Source organism: Corvus cornix, chromosome Z (assembly GCF_000738735.6).
Source record: "Corvus cornix cornix isolate S_Up_H32 chromosome Z, ASM73873v5, whole genome shotgun sequence".
Classification (NCBI taxonomy): domain Eukaryota; kingdom Metazoa; phylum Chordata; class Aves; order Passeriformes; family Corvidae; genus Corvus; species Corvus cornix.
The window spans coordinates 38,155,608-38,183,201 of NC_046357.1; the positions used below are offsets into that span (position 1 = coordinate 38,155,608).

The 27,594-nt window shown below is 39.4% G+C and overlaps 1 protein-coding gene across 2 annotated transcripts in view; it reads right to left on the reverse strand.

The window, feature by feature from the left end:
• Positions 1-505: 505 nt before the first annotated feature.
• NTRK2 (neurotrophic receptor tyrosine kinase 2) overlaps positions 506-27,594 on the reverse strand; it is a 201,032-nt gene continuing 173,943 nt past the window's right edge. For both annotated transcript variants that reach the window (XM_039566951.1, XM_039566957.1), the window contains 2 exons: positions 6,664-6,822; positions 506-5,837 (listed from right to left, as the gene is read on the reverse strand). In XM_039566951.1, coding sequence (XP_039422885.1) covers positions 5,652-5,837; positions 6,664-6,822 — 345 coding nt within the window. In that variant the 3' untranslated portion in view covers positions 506-5,651. The remainder of the gene's footprint in view (positions 5,838-6,663; positions 6,823-27,594) is intronic.

Here is a 27,594-nt window from a genome sequence, read left to right on the forward strand (position 1 = left end):
ACTAATACAGTTGCTGAACCTTCCTTTGGATGTCTACATTCTGAATCTTAATTAAGGACTTGGATTTAATGCTATATTATTCACAATATATTCATTGTAGACTGACATGAATTAAAAAGAAAAAACTCCATTTTGAACAGGACTGTAGTTTGAGAGACACTTTCAAGAAAGTGCCAGAAAATACCTGAAGGCCTGTTTCTGCTACAGGATAAGCAGGTGTTTGCTGCCCAAATGAACAAGCATTCAAATAGGATCTTCCTTTGGACAACAAAGACTAAAAAAATAAGTCTGCCAAAGATTGGCCATTCCTTTGTCCTGTTACTCTGGGTCAATTCTTCCATGAACTACAACTTCAGTGACCTGTTTTTGCTTCACAGTTCTAGAGTGCAAACTTGCCATGTTTCTAAGCATACCAAACTTTTCCTTAATTTTGTCCTTTTTAAAAAGAATAGAGGTAAACAAAGGCATTCAAACAACAGAAAACAACACAAAACACTTCATGAAATTTTTAGTGTTTTAAAGTAACCATTTTATCTTTCTTTCGGATGACATTGTTTATTTTAAGACATCATTTTTTTTAAATACACTGTAATACAAGAGACTTTCCATGTCATGTTGAGAGAAGCTGGTCACATGATTCACAAACAAAACTTTTAACACTGATACCTAGGCATCACTTTGAAATCAGCCAAGATGCAATGAAAGTTTTAAAGCAATGACTACTTGTAACAAACTGCAAAACAAGAACCACTAAATATTTTCACGGAGACATCACATTAAATAAACTTTAAAAAAAAAGGAAAAAAGAAAGGAGAAAGATAGCTCTACACACCAGGTCACAATTCGTGACAATATAGAGATTTATAATTGTATGTAGATATCTTCCTCTTTACCTAAAGTGACAAAGAGAGTGATATCTAGAAAGATATATACATAAAGTATAGGTGGAAAGGGCTGGGACAAATATTTCATAATTAATTGATTCTCTCTCTATTGGTGATTCAATTAAACATAAATGTTGAATTAAATTATTTCTATCTAAAACATTCTTAGGTGCTTTTCTTTAAGTTACAGAAAGATACATATAAGCTGCAAGAATTAGGCCTCTGGGTAGATTTGATTTGTTCTGTTTTCTCACATATTCCAATCAATGGCCTCACTTACTAGCAGCTTCCATAATCCTTGCTCAAATATTCAGTGTTTATAAAATATCAGCCAGTCATCACTCAGAACCTTCTACAAGCAAACAAAAAATCCCCACAGACCTTGTGCAGAATGCATAGACGGAAAAATAACACACCCATCATTTCCCATTTCTTCTCCTGAGACATATGTTTAAAAGACGGCAAAATAGTCACTTGGTTGCTATTGTGAATTTCACAGTGTTTTCCCTGCAACATGTAGACTTTTTTCTTTTTTTGCTTCACATTTGTGATGAATAGCACATCCCCCCACCCTGCCCAAATACAGGTGTTTTAACTAAGGCTCTAAAGGACCTCTTATTCAAAGCAGCAGTGTTTTATTCCAGCCCTCACAACAAGAAAATACAACTTACTGTGCTATCAAAACCTTCATCTCTCAATAGAAATCCCAACTTCCTCTCCAGTCCCTGCCTGCCCCCCTCCCCCACATTTTATAGCAGTATTTGAAATTCAGTTACAGGCTGCAACAACCCGAATGTGGACTTGTTGTAGCACATATGCATGATACCTTAGTCATTTGGGTTATTTAATTTCTTTTTAAAGTATTTTGTAAAAGTCTACATCAACCACCATCTCCTATAAAGGTAGGGAGGGTACAGACAGAGAAAGAAAGAGAGGGAAGGAAAGAAATAGAAGGAAAGAAGGACAAAATACAGAAGAGAAAGAAGGAAAGAAAGCGATAAAAAATAGCAAGGACAAAAGAAAGAAGAGAAAAAATAAGCAGTTACTTATTAAACTGTAGACAATATATAGATATGCTGTTTTACAGGTCAAAATGAATGCAGTCCTTTTAAATGTGTACACTCCATCAGGCATTATAGGGTGCTCTTGCTTTACAAGTGTCTGTTCTCCATGGCCAGTTCCGAGTTCTGCAGATCTATTGAGAGTGAAGGACAGAGTGAGGCAAATGCTACTATTATTACTCCTGAATGTCAGTGTTCTCGTTGTTCTACAAGTCATGTTGCAGTGTGAATAGTCCAGCACATTCTTGGAGTTATTTCGTTACAGCAGGCAAGTAAAAAATGTTAATGGAGCTGCACTGTTTTTCTAGGACAATAAAACAACAGTAGCACAAACCCAGAAATGACAGTAAAAAACCTCTGTTTTCTGAGCTCGGAAGCTTGTCTGTTAATTTCATTGTGAGAAATAAACAAGTGAGATGGGAATGGAAGAAATGTTTTTATGCAATAATCTGGGGAAGAAAAGTGCTTGTTGTTAAATCTCTGGCATTCTAGCACTGCCTCTGTTGCACACCAGTTAGAAAGTTGAATCTTACAAACATAGAAAAACAAATATCAAAAGAAAAAAAAAATTGGTTACTCAGCAGACTTTATCAATTTATTAATAGCATTCTAATCATAATTTGAAATAACATAGGTGTATGTAAATTTATACATATACACACAGCCCATACATAATGTGCATGCATGTCTGCACATATATAAATAAAATACAACAGACATAGGCAGACATGTATATGCTATGTGTGTGTATATATATATATGCCATATGCAAACACACATATATTATATATTATATATATGGTCAGTTCATAGCACAGTCCAGAAAGACTTTTTAAATGAGCCTGATTGTCATATTTACTCAGTGTACACAATTTACCTGACAGTGCAAGCATGATGAATATGCACATATACTCACCCTTCATTGTGATTTGAACATATTTCTTGCTCTTCTCTGCTCATTCTGCTACACTTACTCACCTTTTCATGAACAAATGCAAACTATGTATAGCTACAGTTTATAGCTTTTCTACTGTGATTATACATTTTATGCACTATCAAGAACATTAATGCTATAGGTCAAGGTTATCCATAGCGGTGGCTTTGTAGAACATTTGGTCCTTTAGAAGTTTAACAAACTGCTATGTTATTGCACAATGCATTTTAATACTATTTATTCTCTGAAATTACTCTAAAAGTCTCACTAGGAAATCAAAAGAAGATGACACTAAGTACATTTTCAGGGTCTTGTGGTTATTTTTGGTATACATTCTTTCAGTGCTTGCAAAACACACCTGCTTGCTTTTGGGCTGGAGCCTCTTTTCCAGTAAAAGCATCATCTCAGATGCCTTTTTCTTCAGCTCAGACGAAACTTAGACAGAATATGCAGGTAGAAATTTAGCAGGCCCCTCCACCAACTGCACCCTCTTCCCACTGCACAGTAAGAGAGGACTCTGATATCTTTCTTTTCCATCACTGTTATTTTGAAAATCAATTTCAAATTCCTTTAAAATATAACATTCATATTCTCAAGAGAATGGGTTTCACTGGATGCTCAGTCTTTTTCTAGTTTTCTGTGAGAACTTCCAAGACAGTCTAGATAAAATCTTAAGGCCCATTTTGTAGGAATCTTCCTCTGGCTTTTTATGTGTTTCCAGTTCAGTAGCAGTTAAGAAATAACATCTAGTTTATTAAAGAAATACTGAGTATGGCTTTATAGTTACACTGTCATGTTTATTTGTAATGCTGCCTTTCCAATGACATTGAGAAGGGTAAAACTTCATCAGTGTCCAGTGAACTGTTTTCTTCTGAAAATGTTCAGAATTTTTATAAGCTAGCTCTAAAAGCTTCTGAAAGAAAAACTTAAAGTGCCTCAATAAATAATACATGCGAGCAAATTATATATTAAATGTGCTATGGGAACACTTACAAAAATAAAATGCTTAATTTATTAAATAAAATATCCCCAACACGAAGATGGACTATTTTGATCTGGCTCATATCAATAAGAAATAATAAAAAGAGAAAATGGAAAGAAAGATCACTTTTTTGCAATAACGCCCCCTCACAGAGGGAAGCAGAAGTCTTGAGGAATAGGTAAGGTAGGTTTTCATTTGTAAGAATTCATATTAAAAATAATCCTAGCTCTAAATTTCAAATTGTCAACTTCTAGTTTGAAAAACAACAGGTATGCTCATGCAGCTGTCATCAACACAGTGGCCATGCAAATGTTGTACACATACAATGCCAATCCAACCAAAAATAAACTATTTTATAAAGTGTATATGTTGGTTATGACAGCAGTAGTACCAATACAAAAATGGCACTGAGCTTAGAATCTTTGTACTCTGAATAGCAAGCCATAACCACAGAGTAATTTGTTTTCTCTAGAGATCTTTATCCCCTGCTATGTTTCAAACATAACCAGTGATCTCCGTGCTTTAGATTATTCATGTTATATCAGCCTATAGTATCTATAACATTGTAAAGGCATTTTAACACAGCTAATGTCCTCCATTAGCCCCTTCTAATGAAATATAGGTTATATCATTATGAGTTTGCTATGCCTACTAGGGTGTACTACAAGATGAGTGATCGTTTCTGTACTAATGGCATTAATCGACAAAGACCATGCACAGTTTTGCTTGCACGGTTAAAAAAAGAAAAAAGAAAGGATTGAAGAAGGAAGGAATATGCTGCTGGACAAGCACAGTATAAGATACACCTGCCTCAGCATTTATAGTTTGTCCTATCAAAATCCTTAGTTTCAACATGTGATTCTGAAATTAATATTGTATGTAACTAAATCTAGCTTCAGCCTTTACTAAAAAAGACTAGCTGGAGAACATTTTTACACCAGTGGCATGACAATATCCTACCAGAAGACAAAAAAAGGGCGTGTTTAGTTTATCATGTTGTAACACAACTGCGTGCAGTGCAAGCAGCATCTTTTTTTTGTTTTACTTGATTCTGGCAATGAATGGTGCTGGCAAAGCACCTCCTTAACCAATCCCTTTAGTCCTCAGAAAGACTCTTCAGGGAAATTGCTAGACTCCCTCTTGTCTTCCATCAAATCACTTCAGTGTTTTCTTGCAGGGTTGGATGCCACCTGATTTCCCAAGTTCCTCCAGATAGTGTATCACACAAGAGTGTCCTCTTTTTAGCTGGCTTTATCTCTGCAAAGAACATTCTTCATGTAGAGAACACCAGTCTTCTTTTTCCACCCACAGGCTGAAGCAAAAAAAATGAGGTGAATCCATAGAAACTCCCAGTAGCTGTACAGCAGAAATCACAAAGTTTTAGTCAAATATATTTTTCCCTTTTTTTCATCCACATCAAAGGCATGAATACAACAAGGCATTGTTAGTTGTGGTGGGCAAACTGAAGAGTCTGCTGATATAACAGATTGGGTTTTTAAGGCTTTTGTCTATGCAGAGTTAGAATAATGCAGAAGCCAAATTGATTAGAAAGACAGGAGAGAAGGAAAAAAAAGATAGAAACTGAGAGAAAGAGAGAAGATACATCTTGGTAATGTCTAAAAAGTCAATACTGTGTCTACAGATGGAGAAGTGCACATTGCTTGCCCTTTGAAAGCTTCTCCGCAACTTTGTCATTAATACTGTCAAAGTTAAGAACACATTTTAATGGAGTTCAGCGGCAGTTGAACACATTCATTCCCGTAGCCCAGAAGAAGAAATGCTAGGAGACTTTAGCCTAAAATATCCAAGTAGACTGGAGATGCCTTGGCCAAGTTCTGAAGGAGGGAGTGGATTTCTTTGATGTTGAGCCTCATGTGAGGCTCCCGTTGCCAACAGCCCAGCATCAAGTCATACACTTCCTTTGGGCATGTGCGAGGTCGCTGCAGGACTCGGCCCTGAGTGATGCACTCAATCACCTATGAGAAATCACAAGAAAAGGATCAGCGCAGCTGTGCCAACTACAAGGAGTTCATCCATGGAAGAGTTAACTTCAACCATAGCAGCCTCACTGGTGGCTGCCATGCAGCCATCTCTGGAAAGGCCTGCTTTTCTAGGCAGATGAATGAGTAGCAGTATGGAATCTGGAAAATTCACTGTAAAGTAAGTGATCAAAGAGCAGTAACTTCAATCATGTTAAGTTCACCCACATTGTCCACCCCACACAAAAGGAAACTGTAGCTAGGAATTAATCCCATACCTTCTCTCTCTACCCAACTACCGCCTCAGAGGCAGGATAAATTTTCAACCTGCTCACAGAGCTTCAACGCCTCTCCTTTGCTCCATCCCCTGCAAATTTATGAGTATCACTGTGGCTAGTCTCTGGAAAAGGAGATACTTGTGACTGCCTGGAAATCAAGAGATTTATTGATTACTTCAGTCTAATCTGTCCATGGTTATGGACAACCACTCTGAAACAGTACCATGTATGATATGTCTTTTCAGGAGATAGCTAAGGTCCTTTTCATTGCCTCATGGTCTACCCAGAGCAGAATTCATTCTATACAAAGGAAAAAATTAAATTCCAAGTGTTCTAGTTCTGCTTGGACACGTTCCATCCACTCAGGGTAGAAAAGGGTGAAAAGGAAGAAATTTAACCATATGGTTCATGACAATACAATAAATACCTTGTATCAGTGTCAGCCTTTAACAAATAAATTTGTTGCTGTCCCTTCTCCAGAGAAGCAACACAGACAATTAGCATAACAGCTTTCCCAATGCACTTTGAGAATATATTACACACACCTCATTGTTTGAGAGCTGATACCATGGCTGTTTGCCATAAGTAAAGATTTCCCATAATACAACCCCTAGGCTCCAGACATCACTTTCTGTGGTGAACTTCCTGTACATTATACTCTCTGGAGGCATCCAACGAATGGGCAGCATGGTGTGACCCCCAACCTGAGAAAAACAAATGAAAGAGTCAGAAATAGTTTCCTCAGAGCCTCACAAGGCAGTCTCAAGACGTTAAATATGGAGAATCCATGGTTTCTTTTTTCCCATCTGGTAACATTCACTTTGAGGAGCTTCGAAGAACTGTGGATTCATGGTTCAAAATCCTCTCCCCCAGCAACAATCAGTACCACACAATAGGTTTCTCAACAAAAATCTCAAGAGACATTGTTTCTGAAGTCCAAACTAATCTTTAACATTTACTTGGCACACCTTACCTAAGGAACAGGAGGGTCTATATTACACTAACAACCTACTTTGAATTAGGCCAGTTTTACTGTTTATTTTAACACTCAAGAAACTAAAGAAGATTCATTAAATGAAATCTGGACTGGTGATTCTCCTAGAAACGGAGCGACATCAACCAAAATACATGAAGACACAGATGACTGTATGAAATGGTAGGATTGGATCTGTGTGGTTGAATATCCTGATTTTGACTGAATTAAAGCAATGCTATAACAATGTTGTTAAGTTCCACAGTTAATGTATCAAATTATTTTTTCCACATTAACTACCCTGTCCATTTAAAAAAAACCCCAAATCAGTCCTTTGGATATATTCCCTTGATAATAACAACTTGTAAGACATGGATTCCTACCTCAAATCAACTTCACTGAATTCATGCCTTTCTGAAAGCTTTTAGAACATTTTTAATTTTCCCCAGAAAATTTAACTTCCTTAGAGTTAGGTTTCCTAATCTTAATTTAAATTTTTGAAAGTCTTTTTTTTCCAGGTTCTAAACAATTTATTGTTCCTGGCATGTCCTATTTTGGTTGGATCACATCAATAAAGAAATCCATTTAAGTACTTTTAAGACAGTGTAACTGCTGAGATACTGTGATATGGATATACAGATATGCTAGTTACTTTTGTACCATGACAGCTGAGAATATTTCCAAGGAAGATTAAAAAAAAAAAAAAAGAAAGCTTTTTCAAGAACATTTTACTCTTGATTAACTCATTTTCCTGTCTGAAAATATATTTAGTTATGAAACCACATTTACACTTTCAGGATTCTGTCAATTCAAAATATAATTTCTCCTTTTGGGACTTAACATTTGTTGTTATAAATAATGCCCTCCTTGTTCTCACGTTCGAAGAGCAAATGGAAGAAAAACCCAACAGGGTTCAGTCAGGGTTCACATTATTTCTAAATCACACATCCATTTCTAAATCACAGAACATCCATTTCCAGTTATTTGTCAGTAATTCAGTGTTAGTGCAGCATACCAAACACAGCTACGGCTGTGAGAGCTCAGTCCTGGTTCTGTGCATCACCACAAGTCCGTGCTCACTGCTGACTTCACAGAAACAGAAAGTCATGCTAAATTTTCATAGAATTGGTTTATTATCAGGCTCTTCTTCTACTCCCTGCACATGAGATGTTATGCGAGTGATGGAGGAATAATTTTCAGCAGGTTGTTGAATGACAGGCTGGGCTCCCAATTTCAGTTCCTGGCTACATTGTGGATGTGCTTCTGACTCCGTGCAGGTTGCTGTGCACGGGTTTCCAAGCCATTCAAAATGGGACCCAATTCCTGCCCATTGCATTGACAGAAAACGGATACACATTTTTAAGTGCTTTTCTCAATTTGGCCCATTTGTGTCGGTGTTAACAGTTTATCTCTCTGGCACACAGACTGGCTGTAAGGCTCTGTGCTTTGGTATTTGTCATCAGCTTTGGCTGAGAAGCCCCTCGATGATGTGGAGAGTTTGAACACACCAACATGCCGAGATGTAACCATTCAGTTTTCCACCTTATCATAACCTAACCTGACACGGCAACCAAACACTTCCAAACCACCACCAGTTTTAAGCCAGTGTTGAGAGGCATTTAATTAGAAAGTCAAAAAAGTTAGTCCCTTAGAAACAACTAGCCACATACACCCATTCAAAGGGCAAGCACCATTAAAAGATGGTTAGTGGTGAGAAACTTTTGGTCTCATCAAATATTAAGATGGCTCTTACATCTGCTCATCATATAACCTCTGCTACTGGTTCTGTTCAGCAATTTCTTTGACTCATTCCTTTAAAAATTAATGAAAACTATAGATGATAAAATATGTGACTCTTTTTTTTTTTTTTTTGGTCACATCTTAAATTAAGAGATTTTGAAAAAGCAATTAAAAAAAACCCCAACCACTCTTCAAATCTTATGTTTTTTCACTACAGATCCAGTGTATTTTTGGTGGGACTCTATGCTGAGTTTCCAATGTCACTCAGAGAAATGAAGGACACACCTCCAGAGTGATGATGATAAGCTGCCACCAAATGATGGTTCTGTGCCGAACTGATCTGTAACATCACACATTTGGCTGTCTCTCTTTCAAGCATAGCAAGACTGACTTGTTAGTACTGACACCAAGAATTCAGTTTACAGGTAAGCACAAGGCACAGGGCTCATTGGTGTTCCCAGATCATCTTGCCTGGAGCTGTGTCCATTTCTGTCGCTGAAGGACAGAGTACTTGACCAGTACTGAGGTATCCTGAAGTCTCTCCATCTCTATTATTACCAGTCTCAATTATGTTACTTCAAACACCTCAACATCTTTTTGAAGATAGAATTTATTGCCTTTCAAAGTATCAACAACAGCGTTATACAGGGTGATCTCCTTGACAGATGGCACTGCAATGAAGACAAGATAGATACCTGTGGAACACAGAGCATCTCCTATGGCAGACTGTGCATCTACCCATGGTCTAAGAGCACCTTTCATTTCAGTTCATTTCAATCAAAAGCACATGTCAGGGCCAAAGGCACTTCTAAATGCATGTTTCCTTCTCTATTGAAAATCAGTGGTTACTGAGTCAACACACACTCAGCTCAGACGAGCATTAAGGGCTGTGGTAGTTGTATGCCTACAATGAGCACATACTTCAGAGCTTTTTGAACTGAAGCCTAGGACTTGACACAACTGTTTGCAGGGTGCCTGAAACAAATTGACAGTCTGTTGAGAGCTTCTTTTGATTTTTATCTTATGAGCCCAAGCATCCAGGGTTGTGCCGTAACAGCAGTGAAGAGAGGTGGGGTGCCTTTTTGCTGTTGTTGCCATACTCTCAGCAAGGCTAGGAGGTGTCTTCCAAGAAGCACCAGTGAATGAAAACATGACTGCACTGACCAAAGTTTAAAGGTTCTGAGTGCTACACAGAGATGCCTTCTGCATATCCTTTAATAAGAAACGCAATTTATTACAAACGTCTCAGGTATCACCAGCATTCTGCTGTATAAAGTCTCTGCCATGCACACTGTAATTGCAGTGCTGCTTGATACACATAAATTTCGAATGGTTTTGTGCTAAACAGACTACAGTTATGTGTAAATAAATCCTTTATATTCAGTCCAGCTAAGGTTATAACAGGATTAAAAGCATTAGAATTTTAACTTAATATACTATCACTTTAAAATCCATACTGTAGCTGTAAAAATGACCACTTTATGTATACAAATAAGAGTAGATTTTCTTGATACTTACCTGAAAGTAGCTGCATTATAACAATAATACCATATAATACCACAGTTCAGTTTTATTTAGAACTGTACTTCTATGAAAGTATGGACTTAAGTACTTACTTCCAAATGCCAGTTTATGAAACACACCCTAGCCCAGCTACAGTCTGGCTGCTTTTAGTAGCAATGCTAGGCTAGAAAACCTGGTGAATTAGCCTCTGCAATGTGCAAACAGTCCATGGGGAGGAGACTGCTATGCCCTATCAGTGAACGGTCATGTCCTCCAAAGAAGCTCTTCCAAGGAAAAACTGCCATGCTGTCCCATGCATGAAATGTTGCACTTTCAACAATACAATCTCATTCTACTTGTCACCACTTTGAGCAAACATCTTTTCAATGAATTTAGCACTTTGAAAGCTGACAGAGAAGCTGGCCTTGAACACTCTTTTAATCTATTTGCCAGCATTAGTCTTCTAGGGCTGCTATAGGGCTGTCTTAGTCTTGAAGCAGGGCCTCTAATTTTATAGTTTGTTAAAGTTTTTTCTCTTTCTTCCAATTAAAAATACATCTGTTTATACCCTGATGTAGTCACTGTTCCAGCTTCATGGCCCAACTGCCATAGAAATCCAAGGCCCTGTTGTTTGATGATTGTGAGAAACAGATACACTCTCTTACAGAGAAAACCAAATGAAGCCTTGTATTCCTGCTGAAAACAGAAGACAGTGGGTGGAGCTGGGGGAAGCCAACCTACAGCGTTATGGAAGGCGCAAGATGTATGTGGGGCTGCACACATAAGACACAAGCCACAGGCCAGGAAAGGCACAACAAATAATCACATGGAATAATCACACAGAATCACCAAGGTTGTGAGAGACCTGAAAGATCATCTAGTTCATGCATAGCACCACCACAGTCACACCAAAATCATGTTTGCAAGTGTCATGTCCAGACGTCCCTTGAACACTTCCAGAGACTGTGACTCCACCACTTTTCTGGGCAACTTACTCCAATGCCTAGCCACTCTTTCAGAGAAAAATGATTTTCTAATCTGAACCTTCCCTGGTGTAATTGAAGGCCATTTCCTCTCATGCTTTCGCTTGAGACATGGTAGCAAAGAATGACCCTCACCTCACTACAACTGTAGACAGCAATACATTCTCCCCTCAGCTTCTTCTTCTCTAGACTAAAAAAACCCAGCTCCTTCAGCTGCCCCTTGTAAGACTTGTGCTCCAGACCCTTCACCAGCTCTGTTGCCCTGTTCTGGACACACTGCAGTACCTCAGAAGCAAGAGGCCCAGAACTGGACACAGGATTTGAGGTGTGGCATCACCAGTGTGGAGTACAGTGGGACGATCACTGCCCTGCTCCTGCTGGACATGCTACATCTGATACAGACCAGGATGCCATTGGCCTTCTTGTCTACCTGAGCATGTGCTGGCTCATGTTCAGCTGCTGTTGAGACCAGTATCCCCAAATCTCTTTCTGCTGAACAGCTCTTAAAGCACTCCTCCCCCAGCCTGTAACACTGCATGGGGTTGATGTGACCCAAGTGCACTACCTGGCACTTCACCTTGTTGAACCTCATGCAGCTGTCCTTAGCCCATTGCTCCAGTCCATCAAGATCTCTCGCAGAGCCTTGTGACCCTCAGGCAGATCAACTAATACTGTTGCTAAGATGACCACTCAATCAATTCACACCAGGTTTATGTCTATTCATCTGAGTACCACGAGGAGGGATTGGCTGCTTTTTTGCAATGCATGGCAGCTGCAGCCCAGTCTAACCATAAAATCACTGGGAGCTGTGGTGCTGAGGGTGATGGATGGCTTTGGGACTCCACAACCCAGCTGCAGGGTGCTGCAGCAGCTGACAAGGGACAGGACAGAGACTAGTCAGAACCATCCTCCTCCTAAATGCTGGTGGCCATATCTGGGGAGGCTCCAGCACACCTGGAGAGGACATCAAATAGAATTCCCAGCTTTTGCAGGCATTCTGTTACATAACCCTTTTCTGATTTTTTTTTTTCCCAATTTCTGGCTGTAAGTAGTAGATTAATCTGAATTCATGCAGTAAAAAGCACAGCAACCAATTGCATAGCCTTGGAAAACAGACTTCCTCATTAACATTTCACATTCCCATGTTCCCACGATTCCTGCGGAGTGACATTTCAGTAATGTGTCATAGCACTTTGTATATTCTCTAAAGACTAGTGATGCTTTTTCTGCCAACAGGATAAAAGTAATCTTTTCACTTTGTGAGCCCAGTGAAGCTGAATGACTACCAGGGGTTCAACCCTGATCCTGTCCCAATGTCCTGTCTGGCTTGTCTGGTGCATCTTTCCAGAGCTCTGCTGTTTTCAGGCCGTTCGCAATTCACGGTGGTAGACTCTCAGCACATGACCAAATTAAAAGTCATGTGACAAGTATATACACTCAATCTCTTTCACACAATTGCACCTTAGTCTGTCAAACTAGAATGAAGCTGAATCTTCTGAACCATTTGTTCACCGCCTCCTAAGAAAAATCCTGTATACTTGCAAAGTACCGCCATTTTAGGGTACTTTTCACTATTTATATTTTGGTCTTCTGACTTGTTTCCCCATCTCAAGATGATATAACTGCAAAGAAATGTTCTCTGCAAAAATTATCATGTCTTATTGCTAAAACCGAAAACCTCTCCTCTCTTGCTGAACATCTGCTCTTTCCCCCTCATAAAAGCTGGCAAATGTTTCTCTCAGCACAAGAAAAGGAAAATCAATAATTGTTATTTTCATTTATTTCATGCCCTGGCCTTGCAGACGAAGTCAATGTCTTCTCTTAAAATATCATTCCTGCATGTCTACTTGCAGAAAAGCAACATATTATTTCCATAGTCATAATAAGCCATACCACTCCAACACAAGAGGTTACTGATTTATAAAATATGGCATATTATTAGCTAATAGCCAAAAATGTGTCCTTTCATTTTCACTTTTAACCCTTCTTTGGCTCATCTGTATTAAAATAAGCTTATGTCTGAATTTCTTAATTAATTCTACCAGTTGTTTTGTCAGAAAAGTGAAACGTGGTCTGCAACAACATTTATTACACTGTAAATTCTCTCTTCAACTGCTCAACATCAATACAGTATTGTGTGTCAATTTTATGCCATGGAGATAAAATTCGTCTCATTAGCCTCTATGAAACCATGAACAGTATGGAGAAGATGAAGAAAGACCAATTACTCAGATGTCTACACAACACAACCATAACACAACATACCAACTAAAATGTGTAAATGGCAGGTTCACAATGAACAAAAGGAGGCACCCTGTCACCTAATGTACATTTGCTTGCGGAACTCACTGACATGAGGTGCTGCCAATGATGAAGGTTTATCTGAGATCAAAAAGTGATTAAACAAACTGATGGAGGATAAAATCTGACAAGGACTACCAAACATGAAGATACCATCTCTGGCCCAGGAAGCTCTGGAGCTGAAGAATGCTGCAGGCTAAGAGAGTACTTGAGGAAAACATTTAATACACACTTAGCATGTTTCCATACTATTCCACAGTCAGCAGTTTCACACAGTGACAGGATCCTGGCCTAGAAGGGCTTTTGGAGAAGTTATTCCTATTTTTCTGTATAGATGGGCCACATATTGCAATATGCAGTCCTTACTAAACCTCTCAGCAATGCTTATGGAGGGCTAGAAATGATTCTGGCAAAAAAATGGAATGAAGGGGAGATACCACATGAAATTAAAATAGGTGAATGATCTAGTGCAGCTTACTATTCAGCATCTTCCAAAGATTTTAAAATGCTAAGTTGAACAGATGTAGAAACAGTGCCTATAGTTGTGGTTTACACAACACAATATCAATTTGGGCCAATCAAATATACAGGATAATTAATAAACTGTAGTAGTTATTGCACTACAGGCCATTTACTCTTTTAAGAAAAGAAGATGAAGTGCCCTAGATGTAAGATCAGATTACTGTTACAAAGAAGGTGACATGATTCACATCTCTGATTAAAAGCAAGATCCCTTATCGGAAAGACAGAAGAGAAGTTAACTTGAGTAGAAATCTGCAGCACTGAAAAGTAACGGATAACAGCTCTCTAGTGTCCCAGATGAAGTGTGTACATATGAATGAAAAAAACAAGTCTATTCCTTTAAAATATAATTTATTTTGCTTCCAAATGACAAAGTATTCTAGTGTTAAAAAACAAACAATAACCTAAGCTAAGAGAAAGGGAGGTATGCTGTGGAAAACTGGAAGAAATAACACTTTGAACAGTGTATTTCAGTGAATTCAGTGTAGAGCTAAATTAATTTCTGAACATCGGAATTCAGGATCTTAGTGAAAAAGCAAGGAGATTGGATAAGCCAGAGAAGATTTGCCCTGTTGAATCAGATGGCCTCTCCTTTCTAAAACTCTGCATTCTCCTAATTTGCCACATCAAGTTATGCTACAGCATATATAGTTACTGATCACTCCAATGGCATGACTTTCACCTCAGAATGTTGACCTCATGTGAGGTCCTTTATTTTTGAAATCTGTAGAAAAACTTGCCACTATATCACTTGTACTTTACCACTGTTTCCACATCTGTACCAGCAGATGAAAAGAAGTATCAAGTACCAGTAGACAAGCAGCTGGAATGACTCATGTTAAAATCCTCATAGCCTCCAGGATGATCATCTAATCTGTCCAAGTCACCAGCAAACAATTTTGCAATGCAATATTAATGAATTGCAGCTACTGTCTTTCTGATTTTCAAAGTGGTTTACAATATACCAAATTCCACTTTTATATTAATCCTAAGTAGTTTGGACTACGGGGGCTAAGAAGGTTTTAAAAATAATCTTTAAAATGCTTTGGAAAACTGGCTTCTACAAGTCTGTGTCATAGCTAAAATTCAAAATGATTCTGCTTTTTCAGGTGGGGTTGGAGATGTAATGTGATGAGATACTAGCTGAACAGCACAGTCAATATCAACAAGTTGCAGTCACTTGAGCATAGACTCTGAAAGCCAGATATCACACCACATCAGACAGTTTGTATTCACTGGGAAACCTCTACTCCTAATTTCAAGTCTGAAAGCTATTTCTTAGTTAATAAAGATCACAACTTTTTCCCGTATTTTACTGAAAACCACATTTTTTTTCAAATTTACTGTAGGTTAATATAGCATGTCTGGCTCTATTGGTCATGTCAAATTACATCACAGGAGAAGAAGGGAGCAACAGAGCTTGGTTTGTAGCTTTACTTCTCCCTTGTGAGTCACAAAAGTATTTTTATAATGTACACTGCATGGGAGAACCACAATTTTTAGCTGAAATGTCTCAGATGTTCCAGTTCTTTGAATTTTGTAAGACAGCCTCTCCCCCTTTCCCCCAGATGTCAATAAACAAGGCAATGACAAGGTCCTTGTACTCATATTCCTTATCTTCTGCAGCCTTGATGATGTTTTCTGCTTCATACTTTCTCTGGCCATAATTTGTTTACATAAACTGGAAAACACAAGAGAAAAATTTCACTAAAATAGAACAGAAAAAATTCGCTGTTGTTTTCTCTCCATGAATTCCAGGTTTTGTCTCCTTACTTGTGCCACAACATCATTCTATGAGTTGAAACAGGCATTTGCTCTGAAATGAGACATCCATCAAACAACACACAACATGATCATTAAAAATACAAGTAACTGCTATTACTGGGGGGGGAAAAGCCCCTCATTCCTATGAAGCTTGCAAAATCCTAAACTGTTCTCATCAATTCATATGTTGAATTACTCCTCAAGCCATGCTTAAAATATTATTCTTGGATACAAGAGCCAAAGTGTAGCCCAAGCAGTGATGAACTCATTTTATAGCTCTTGGACAAATTCCTATTCTGGTGTAAAGGGAGAATTTGCACCAGCAGAGGGCTTGGAACCATAAATTTGAGGTTTGGTCTTGTATGTGGTTTGGTTTTGTCTTGGTTTTTTTTCTTATTTCTTTTCAGTGACTGTCTCTACCCTCAGCACTGTAATTTTCCATTTGGGAAACAATATACTGCATTGTGTATACAGTGGTTCTTGGAATTCACATGACTGCATCTGTTTAACACCAACACTGAGCTTTAAATTCTGCATGTGATGCTGGAGCATCTTATCTTCTGCCTCTAAAACAAGGCTGGATAACCTCATGAGAAGCCAGCATGTGCAGAAGGTGTTAGTCTAGTAAGAAATGATGCCCAAAATTTCCCTGGGTGAATCCATTCACCGATGGCATGTCATCAGGGTGGAGGATTGGTTTTCTGATATAAAGCCTGTTTAACTTACTTATTACCTGGTGATCACGGGGAACTAAGAAAGATCAGAGTAAACTTTGAAAGGATGTAGGGCTCTGCACCAGCACTGCTGCATTTCAGGTAAGGACTCTCTGAAGATCTGACACATATTTCCACACTACAGATTGTGCAATGTACTCCTCATATACTTCACCAAATGTTGGTAGTGTGTGAACAAAGAAGAGATGGGTGGGAAAGAAACCCACAAGTACACCTATTTTCCCTGCTTTTCCCTCATATTTTGTGGTGCCCCAAGGGAGCACTGCTTCCATCTTCTCCTCTGAAGCTACTCCTTACTGTAACCATGCAGCTCTGAGGTGGTCCCGTCCTCATACATGCTTATCTTCCTCTTTGGATAAATAAGAATCCTATTACACACGGAATTCTCTACTAGCTCCACTTCAATAATTGCTTCAAAATAAATACATAAACATATTTTTAGTTTACCTGTTTCAATAAAAGTAGGATCTGCAGTAAAACTGAGAGCTCAAAGGTTAGATCCAATTTTTAAAACAAAACAGGCTGCAATTGTACACCAAAGTAGTTAGGACGAGTCATTTAATTTTTTGAGATCTCTACTATTAGAACTGCAGGTCAATTTTATAATCTTCAATATAAATCTTACATAGAGTATTCCCAGACTCCTGAGTTCCCAAGACTCATGAAGGCCTGGAGATATTCAAAATAAGCCAAGTGGGAAATAAAGGTACCATGTTGTTAAGACAACATATTTCAGTTTTTGAAAGGTTTTCTGAGATTGTGTACAGGCCTAGTTTTTTAGACTGTCAATAATACCTTGGGCTAGGACTCCTAAATCAACCTCTGTGAAAATCTGGTACTAAACCAAGTCATACTTCTATTAGGCTGGCACTAGTATTTTGACCTGTGCTTGTATAATGCCTACATCAATGAAGTCCTGATCTACATGAGACTCCAACACAGGCTTGCAGTGCCACATAATAATATTAACATAAACATTAATATTAACAACAACAACAACAACAACACTTCTTCTAGTCACTTGTAAAGAATTACAAATGGGTTCACCACAGCAGCTACAGTGTTACTTTTTTATATCACAGTAGGTTAATGTAGCCCTAATACTGATTTTGAGTCTTTGTACTTCAGAATATTTTTCATCTGCTTCAGATGAAAACTTCTGAAATATTGTTACATAAAGCCTGCATTTCCTTTTAAAGTCATGCTACTTTACATTACTCTATGGACATGTTTAGGATGAGTATTATCACATACACTCAACGATGTTCTTATTAAAATGTTATGTGCTTCAGTCCTTAGTATATAATTTTCTTTGCTTTCTTGCCAGGCAAATCTATTTATTCTTTCTGTGTATTAAGCCATTATGTTCACCTAAATAACCTCTGTGGTTATTTCCATCAAAATTGTCCCTGGATCTTGTATCCATCAGGGGTTGTCCTGGAGTTCCCATTAGCCTTGACCCCACACTTAGGCTGCAGACCCATTTTATTTTCCTTTCCTCTCTGCCAGATAGCAGTTCTCCTTCAAGACACTTCAGCCACTGACCTAAAAGATTTCTGTTAATGCAAAACAGATGCAACACTTAAGTTCTCTCCTAATAGAATCTTCCTAACATAATGATTTTGAGTTTGAAAACCCACTGTATGGTGCAAGACCCATTCTGTATGATTACTCCAGCCCTTCAGAACAAAGTGTTAATTTTAAGACTTGTTAATTTTATCAGTGAGCTTATGCTGAATAGGTAAGACTGAAAAAGGAGGCTGCCTTGCTAGTACGGCAAATACATGTGAATACTGACATTTTAAATGAATGTCCTCCGGGTTGCTGAAGTGTGCATTTATCTGTTTTAATTTGCTTTTCAATTCTTTTGAACACTTTACATAGTCATTGCTGTATGAGTGATTAGGTGCTCTGATGCCGAGAACCTTGAACTAGGTAGTGAAAGAACTGGATTAATGCAAGATCATGGAGAGTCTGTCCCAAAATGTATGCCACTTAATTTTGATACGTTACTGTGTATGTGTGTGTGTATATATATATATATATATATATATATATATATATATAAAATATTATAGGGCACTGCGGTGTATTTGGTAAAGCACCTCACTGTTATGGTTAGTATGCCATCTTTGGTGGAAAGTGAGAGATGCTTCCTGTTTTCTGTGAGAGCTGTTGAGCTGTGGAAATAGTCAGGTGGAAGTTAGACATTTGAAAGGCAGAAATAAGGCTCCGTGTACTTTCTTTGCCTGTTTTGAAGAGATAGCAATGAATATGTGAGCTAACACAGAACGTGCTTGAATCAGACAGGAATTAAGTATTACGATTCCTGGACAAAATGCAATCCAACTTCTTGCTCTTTAAGGTCAGACAACATCCCAGATTCCATGCCCTCCTGTGGAAAGAGAACACAATAACAGCAAAAGGAAATTACTGCCTCCAAGACTGTCTTAACTATAGCAAAAGTAGGGGAGAAAGTTCCCTGTTAAATGAACCTAATATAGGTTACTCCCTTCGATGCACTTGCTCAAATAAGGGCCTCTTTATGCTCAGCAGGAGCACTGTAATGAAGAAGCAGCTACAAAATGAAGCAACAACATGGCACCCTAGCCCTGGGGAATAGGGAAAGAAATCAAGGTGAGTATCAGTAGAACAGAAAAGAGGATGTGGGAATGGGAAGACACAGAGGGTAAGCAGACACAAGGCAAATTCCACCGGCTTCTGATGGATTTCATGGGTTGTGAGCAGCTGTCCAAAAAGCCCTGGGCTTCAGCTGTCACCACCAGAAAGTGGGCTCTCCCTAGGTGAAACTCAGGCAGAGGTTCGGGAAAGAACCACAGCACACAGACAGGCCCCAAATTTCTACAGGTCTTGGGGTTATGTCTGCCACCATGGGAACAGACATAATTGTTTCCTCCAAAACAGTAAGTACATTTGCTTTCTGTCTTGCAGCAGAAGTATAGGTTTTAGTTACTCTGCATTTGAATCAGGAATTTCTTCTGCAATGTTTAACATTGGGCCAACAAGCCTTTTCCATTACTGTCCGTGTCCTAGTTCCCTTAGAAGCCTGAGTTGAAATGCACAACTGGCAAGTTAGGCACCTGTAAATACCTTTATTATTTGTGTCAAAGGCTTGCATTCCATTATCATGCCTTAGCACCAAGGGGAAATTAAATCTCTGTGGGATTTAAGGCTATGCCATGCAAGTTGCTCATGATGCTCTCAGATGGACAGCAAGGGAAGCAATACAATACATCTTCTGCTGATTATTAGCACTGAGATGCATACCAATCACTACAGTGTATCTGTCACAAATTCATCTGCAGGATAATTAACTTTAATGTGATATAGTAATGAAAAAATATTATCATTATTATTTGGAAGATTTAAATGTATTTAAAAATTTTATATTAACACTGTATTGTCCTTTTTAATATTAATTATCATAATAATAGGCATTGTTTATGCAGAGAAAGAGAAAAATACCATAACTTAAACGAAAGTTAGAACTGCTAGCTTTCATGAGTTGGGATGCTAGTTCTAGAATTCAATAATCTTTTACTATTGTGAAATAATGGAAAATCTTTTTCTATTGTGCAATGGTATCCAGAAGCAGTCTATGCGCAACCAAGCCCTAGATCTTTTTGTTCTGTTTTGCTGATACAAAGAAGAAGAGAGAAGAATTAAGCTCTGTAAAGGAAGAGATTGTCTAAGGAAGAGTATTTAGTCTAAGGACTGACTGTCGGAAGAATCACAATGAGTTTTGACTATTATGTTAATACATTGTGATTCAGAAGAATCTAAACTCTAAATCTTCCAGCAGAGAAGACAGGATAATCAGAATAAGAAGCTAACAAGACAACAGAAAAGTTCACCCTGTACTTTTGATCTGAGAAAGTCTTCCCTTTAAAAATCTCTTTCACAACACATTCAAACTGATTTAAATGTACTTTTACCTAGGCTACTTATGGTACTCTTACTATTCTACTCAACAAAACTATGGCAGTCAGAAAAAGAAGCTCTTCTCTTTGTGAGAAGATGTTTTGAAATACCTTTGATTCTCTATCAGGCAAAAGTACTGAATATTTTCCCCTAATTTTTAGCACAGAAAAAAAAAAATTTAATGAAAAATCCTGGTGTTTCCCAGCAAAACACAGCAGCCAGAGGCTCCTAAAAGATTCCAGTCTGAATGGAAACTTAAAACAAAATGTACTCAGATAATTTAAAATGAAATGTGACTGATGACCAATTTAGGTCACACATTCTGCAGCATGCTTTTTGATACTGTGCATCCTCTAAATGGGTTCTGAAATGAAGCAAAGACCTACAGAGGTCTGCTAAGAAAATTCTCAGCAGAGGCAGCTGCTGGAGGGCTGGGAGGTGGAAGGGACCATTATGCTTTTGGAAGGCAGCTTCCTGCAGACAGTACCACTTCTTTGAATATGCGGGAGCGCAACATTCAGGGGATTCCCAGTGTGTTTCAAGCCCTGGGTAGCTTGGCACAGTGAAAGGTTGGCAGAGGCATGATTAGTGGCTTAATGTAGTATCACCGCTCTCTAAATTATTTCCATTACCACTTCCAGGAGGAATTCTTCCCCTGCTTGAAACTGCTCATATACAACTCATACTCAAGATCTGCACTGAGAGAAGGTGCTTTTTACAGATATTCACAGGAAAAAAACAAATAAACAAAGCTTCACACAAGATCAATAAAACATGTCTTAAAACAACTGGATCCCAGATAAAGCAATGAAACATACTATAGGGAACAAAACCATATTGGGAAGAGAACAGATTATCCTACAGCCTAAACAAAAACAAGTAACAACAAAATACTTAATTAATAAGGAAATCCTTCTAACATTTCTCTAGGCAGACGCTTTCCATGGAAAGTGAAATGGGAGAAAGTGATCATGAGTTGTTAAAAAAACCCCTGAAATACCACCAGTCAATGTCCCATTAAGATACTTAGAATGGTCTCCTTTTACAGATTAAATATTGTAGCATCACTGTATCACAACAGAATTAATCCATCTAACAAACTGTCACTGTGTCCTGGTTTCAGCTGTAATAGAGTTAATTTTCTTCTTACTAGCTGGTACAGTGCTGTGTTTTGGATTTTGTATGGGAATAAGGTTGATAAAACACTGAGGTTTCAGTTGCTGTTCTGTAGTGCTTACCCGAAGTCAAGGACTTTCCAGTGTCTGCCAGCCAGCAGGTGCACAAGAAGCTGGGAAGGAGCTCAGCTAGGACAGCTGACCCAAACTGGCCAGAGGATTATTCCATACCACAGAACATCATGCCCAGTATATAAACTGGGGGGAGTTGGTTGGCAGCCACCAATCACTGCTGTGGGATGGTGGCTGGCATTGGTTGGCAGGTGCTGAGCAATTGTATTGTGCATCACTCTTTTCTTGGATTTCATTCCTTCTCCCCCCCCTTTCATTAATAATAATGTTATTATTAATATAAATGGTAAAATAATAATTATTATAGTATTTCACTTTACGTCAATTATTAAGTCATTCTTATCTCAACCTGCAAGTCTTACTTTTTTCTGGTTCTCCCTCCCATCCCAACAGAGGTGGGGCATGAGCAAGGGGCTGCGTGGTAATTGGTTGCTTGCTGGGGTTAAACCGTGACAGGCTGTTTATTCAGAAACATCACAGAACATTTACAGATCCTGCACAGCTGCATAAAATTTCAGTGAGAGGCAGTTCTTACTGAAATATTGTCAATCCAGAAAAAAATGTTGCAACCATTTAACAGAACACAGAATTTTTTAAAAAACTCACAGACTAGGCCAAGAAATGAATAAAAATACTAATGTCAAGAGAAACTGGATGCTCTACAGGAGGGGGCAGCATGTTGCTTTGGCATCCTAACTACAGTTTAGCAGAGCCTTGTCATCTGCTCCTATAAAAATACACTGTGGTCTGCAAGCTGCATTTTTTCTGTAAGTCCTGTTCTGCCATGGGCTACAAGCTAAGACACAGCAGAGAAAATATCAAGTCTTCATCCAAGTTAAGTTCTCCTACTCCTTCCCCTCTCTGCAATTCTCTGGCTGAATGTCACCATGATACCTGGCTGGCCATTTCAGAATGCACAATTTTTGTCCCTGTAAGGGGCTTTCCCGATTTTCATGCCCAATTTATCTTGTGGGGTGGGAATGATGCTAGAGAGCTCATGTGTAAGAGAGTGGGCGTGTGGCTGGTGTGGTACCCTGCTTGCTGCCCCAGCCAGGGACAGCAGCCCTTCAGCTCCCGCCTGCTGCAGCTCTCTTCCCCTGGTCTGCTGGCAGCCCGGGAACCCCTACCGCTGCCACCACTGCCTGGCCCTGCATACTAATTGGCACATTTAATGACTTTCCCCAGCTCTTCTTCCCTTCTCCACCTAAGCTGCTGTCTGGGAGCAGGGGAGCCCAGCTGCCATGGAAACCGAGCCGTCAAACACCCTGAATGTGCCGCACCAGCCTTGGGAGAGGATTCCAGTGGTGAAGCACAAAGAAGGGGATATGCTGGAGGGGGAACAGAAGTGGAGGAGCAGGAAGGTGCAAGGCTGACCGTGTCAGGAACGGGTCTAGGCTGTTACGAAAAGGCACTGCACAAGACGAGTAGATACAGGGTATAAGAAATCAGACACTTAGAGGAAAGACAGGTTAACCCTCTGTTTACCAGCTTTTTTCTTCACAATGATTCAAATATCTCTCTGCCCCCTTCCTCCAATCCACTTACTGTCTGGATAAAATACCCCTAGTGTATGCACATACCATATCATCAAAGGGATTTTGACAACCCCAGATATGGCCCACGCATCTCAAGGACTGTTTTTAGCCAGAAGAAGTGCTGATTACAGCAAGCAGAAAGGGTTTTGGGGGGCCTCAGGCACAAGCTGGCAGAGGACAAATCCCTGCCTAGGCAATAAGGCTGTGATCCTCTGCCCAGCCTTTCAGTTCTGCCTCCTTTTCCCAGGCTAACTGCTGGACTGGAGTCGCATGAAAATGCAGCACTTGTGGCACTGTCTGTATGCACTGATGCCTTTTCTGGGCAGGCACCTAGCTCAACACCAGCTCTGTGTCCAAAAGAATTCTGGTCTCTGCTTCAGGCTGTGTGGCAATGGGAATTGCACTTTTGTCCTCAGTTGTGTCTCCTGAGGATTTCTGGGCATATAATAAGGGTAAAATGTGTGTACGCTTTAGTCTTAGCACCCAGATTTCAGTCCTCAAGGGACACTGTCATTTCTACCCAGTCTCCTTGTAAGCTTTCAGGCCAGCAATGGAGCATCTCCTTGTGTGTCTTTTTTCTAAGCAAAGCTCCCTATGATATGATTTATTCATGAAGGGAGCCCTCAGAAGGTCAATAAAACTGGCATGCTCCCAAAAATACACAAAACAGGGAAGAAGAAAACCCCACTGGGTCAGCACTTTTCTGAAGACAAGATGAAGCTGTTTATGTCCCAGGCAGACCCACTTATGCAAGGGACATAACAAATGTTTCAACTCTCCTCCTCTGTTCCAACCTCGTTAACAACCAGCTTAATACCGAAAATTTACTTCAGATACCAGCGAGAACTTGCTGTGCCATGAAGTGTCACAGGGTTTTGGAGCTGAAGTACCCAAGACGTCCAACAAAAGCACTGCTTAGTATTCCTGTGAAACAGGGGGACCTACTGCAGTGCAGGCTGGGGAGCAGAGTAAGACAGGTCTCAGGGATGACAACAAAGGACAGACAGCCCAGCTGGCTTCCCACAGGGGTACTTCCTCTTCAGCTAAGACCACCAAAGGAGACTTCTGCTTGGATTTTTTCTTTCAGGGACTTTTATGCTGCTTTGCACCTGATCTTGCCATTGATTTGAAAAGGAAAAAGGACTGCCCCATTACAAATTTCAGTACCCTAGGTCTGTCACATGTGAGTTGCTACTATGCAGATTGGTACATAAAAGATGAAAAGGGCAGAACTGTTTGCAAGGCATAAGAATGACTAAACTAAGAAAGAAAACTATTTTACAGGGTTTGCAGCATTTATGTAAGCTTCTGGTTTCATGCAATTGAGAGTGATTTTATTAAACAGGAAATAATGTTTGAAACAAAAAATGTTAAAGGATTTATGGGAAGGAAAAAAGATTTTTTTTTCCAAGCAAACAGAGAAACTGGTTAATATCACCAGGACCAAATGGGATTCACCTGAATCAGAAGGCATGCAGGTGGGAAACTGTAGTCTTCTCATTAAAAGAAATAGAGAGCTGATGCATGGAAAAAACCAATCTGTCTATATCTTTCTAGAGTGGGAAAAAAACCATCTGCAGAAAGGGATCCCACTCTACTAGCCCAGAGGTGATCCACAGGATGAATGCAAACAAAAGTGATACAGCAGACAAAGCATACGCGGATTTTCAAAACAAACACCTTTGATAAGGCTCTACATCACAGGTTATTAAAAAAAAAAAAAAGGCTGCTGCCGGGTTTAGCAAAGGCCTTTTTACGGACTGAAAACTGGTGACAGTACAAGAAGCAGTAAGCAGGACTTCAAGGTCACTTCTCAGGTCAGAGAGAAGGCAGTAGTGGAATCCTCAGAGGCCAGTGCTACCGCCAGCTACATTCAACATCTTCAATGGCCTAGAGATGGAAGGGCATTGTCAAGTAGTCCAGCTGAGGGGGTGATGCTAAGTTCTTGAAGAGGCTTTTTAAACTGAATGCCTGGGCAGCAGATGAGTATCAATGCAGTTCACTAAATGCATGATAAACAGGTATAATAGCCTTCGTAATAACCTATATTTACACTCAGCACTGACAGCTACAAATCAAGGAGATTTTGGAGCTCTCTTTGACACCAACAGCTCAATGAGCAACAGCTGCCACAAAAACTAAAGACACTGAGCATCACCAGCAAAGGTACCAACAACATGGCATAGGGCATAATTCTGCCATTTTATAGAGGCATGGCCCCCTCACATGCCTTCAGTGTGCAGTTCTGGTCTTCACATCTCAAGGAGGATGTGATGTAATTGGAGAGGCACAAAATAGGAGAACTAAACTTCAGTGGAGACTTACAAACTCACTAAGATGATGGATAAAGTGAGGTCAGTCAGAAACTACTGCAGAATAGTGATTAACAAAGTCTGAAGAACTGTAACAAGAGACTACTCAACAAAATTACCAGGAGATAATTCAGAACAGATGAAAGTATTTTTATACATAATGGGTCCTAAAATTCTGGAGCTTGCTCCCACGGTTATGAACAGTACCAGTAGGTGCAAACAAGGATGGAGTGGTTCACAAACAGGCAGTAATGGGAACTGTCAGAAGTCACCCCTAACATCCTGAATCCTGAGCTTATAGACTGTGGCACAGTGTAAGAAAATGCGCACAAAAACTCGCAAGAGATAGAGCAGGCAGCTTACAGGAAAATGTGATTTATGTCTAAGAACAGGCTCAGTCATTTCTTGGAAAGGGTGGAGAGTCTGCATATTGAGCTTGCTTGGGCAGGATAGGAAGGTCGGGAGAAAATTCCACTGAGTTAGGGCAAATTGGGCCAGATTGGAGAGCCCCACGTATCTATGAGATGTCTAGTTTTGAATATGGGCCGAGTTTGCACCACACTTTATTGCTTATTTTGATGTACCATGTGCGTTTCACATCAGCAGGACTGGGTTAAACCTTTCATTTGGTAGGGAAATGAAAAATCAGCCTTGCATGTTGAACATAATGAAATATCTGAAGATCTTTGGCATTTTACAACAAGTCCTTGGGTAACCACATTTATGTGTAGTGGATAAAGGCAGAAGCATCTGTGAATGTAATTCATCAGTGCAACTGTTCACATGTTTGCAACTGTATAATTTCTATATAAATATTTTTATATCACCTATACGATATATATGGGTTTTTTCCCTCTGGAGCAAAAGATCCCAGTGCCATTAGCAATCTAAATATGCATTATGGAAAACATTTTTAATTACAGGGTCTAATAATGTTTTTCCATACAATCTCTTTTTGATTCTGTACATTTGCTAGACTGTGCTCAGCAAATGAGGGAGCTGTTAAGTATTTCTTCTTAACCTCAAGGCTGAAGAACTCCAGCTCTCTCAGCCTGTCTTCACACCGTCTTAGTGGCCCTCCTCTGGACTCATTCCAACAGGTCCACATCCTTCTTATGTTGGGGGCCCCAGACCTAGATGCAGAACTCCAGGTGGGGTCTCACAGAAGTGGAAAACAACAAAAACAATACAGATTTGGGTATGCCCATCCTCCCACTCTTTCATGCACATGAGAGAACCAATTTCAACATTTACACATCAAACACTACTGAAACCAAATGAGCATCTAAGTCTTTTAATTTCAGGACCCTAGTCTGACACACTAGAAACTTAAATGATCAGGGGTTTTTTTTATAAAGCAGAAGAAAGCGTTGAGGTGAAGGGCTGGAAATTTCAAGTTATGAGTTCAATGCCAGAAGAATCTTGGAAGGACAAGTCAACTTCATGTTTTGTTTGTGTTTCATGGGGGTAGGGTATTTGCTATTCTGAGGGTAGTAATCTTGAAATAGCTGTCTGGTAGTAACTATAATTTAACCCACCTGTCTGCAGAAGTCTCCAGACTCCTGTTAAATTCTGAGTAGTTGCTCTTTAAAAGGCACAGAATCATCCCACATAATTGAAATTACAGTTGCAGGGTTTTAGTCTATGGGATTTCAATGTGGAGCAAAATCTCCATAGCCACCCTGAGGCTTGTGTTTCCTGCTATTCGAGGCTCCCAATGCTTGCAGTGAAGACCAAGATCAGAAAAATGCACTCAGATACCTGCTAGAAATCAAACAACTCATCTTGATGTTATTCAACAGGGTCCCAAACTCAGCAACAGAAGAAAGGATGAATCATTCAGTTACCTTCCAGGCAACTTCCCCTGCTCCCCTTCTAACAAAATACTATGTTTTTTTCTAGGAGTTGGGGAAGCTGTTG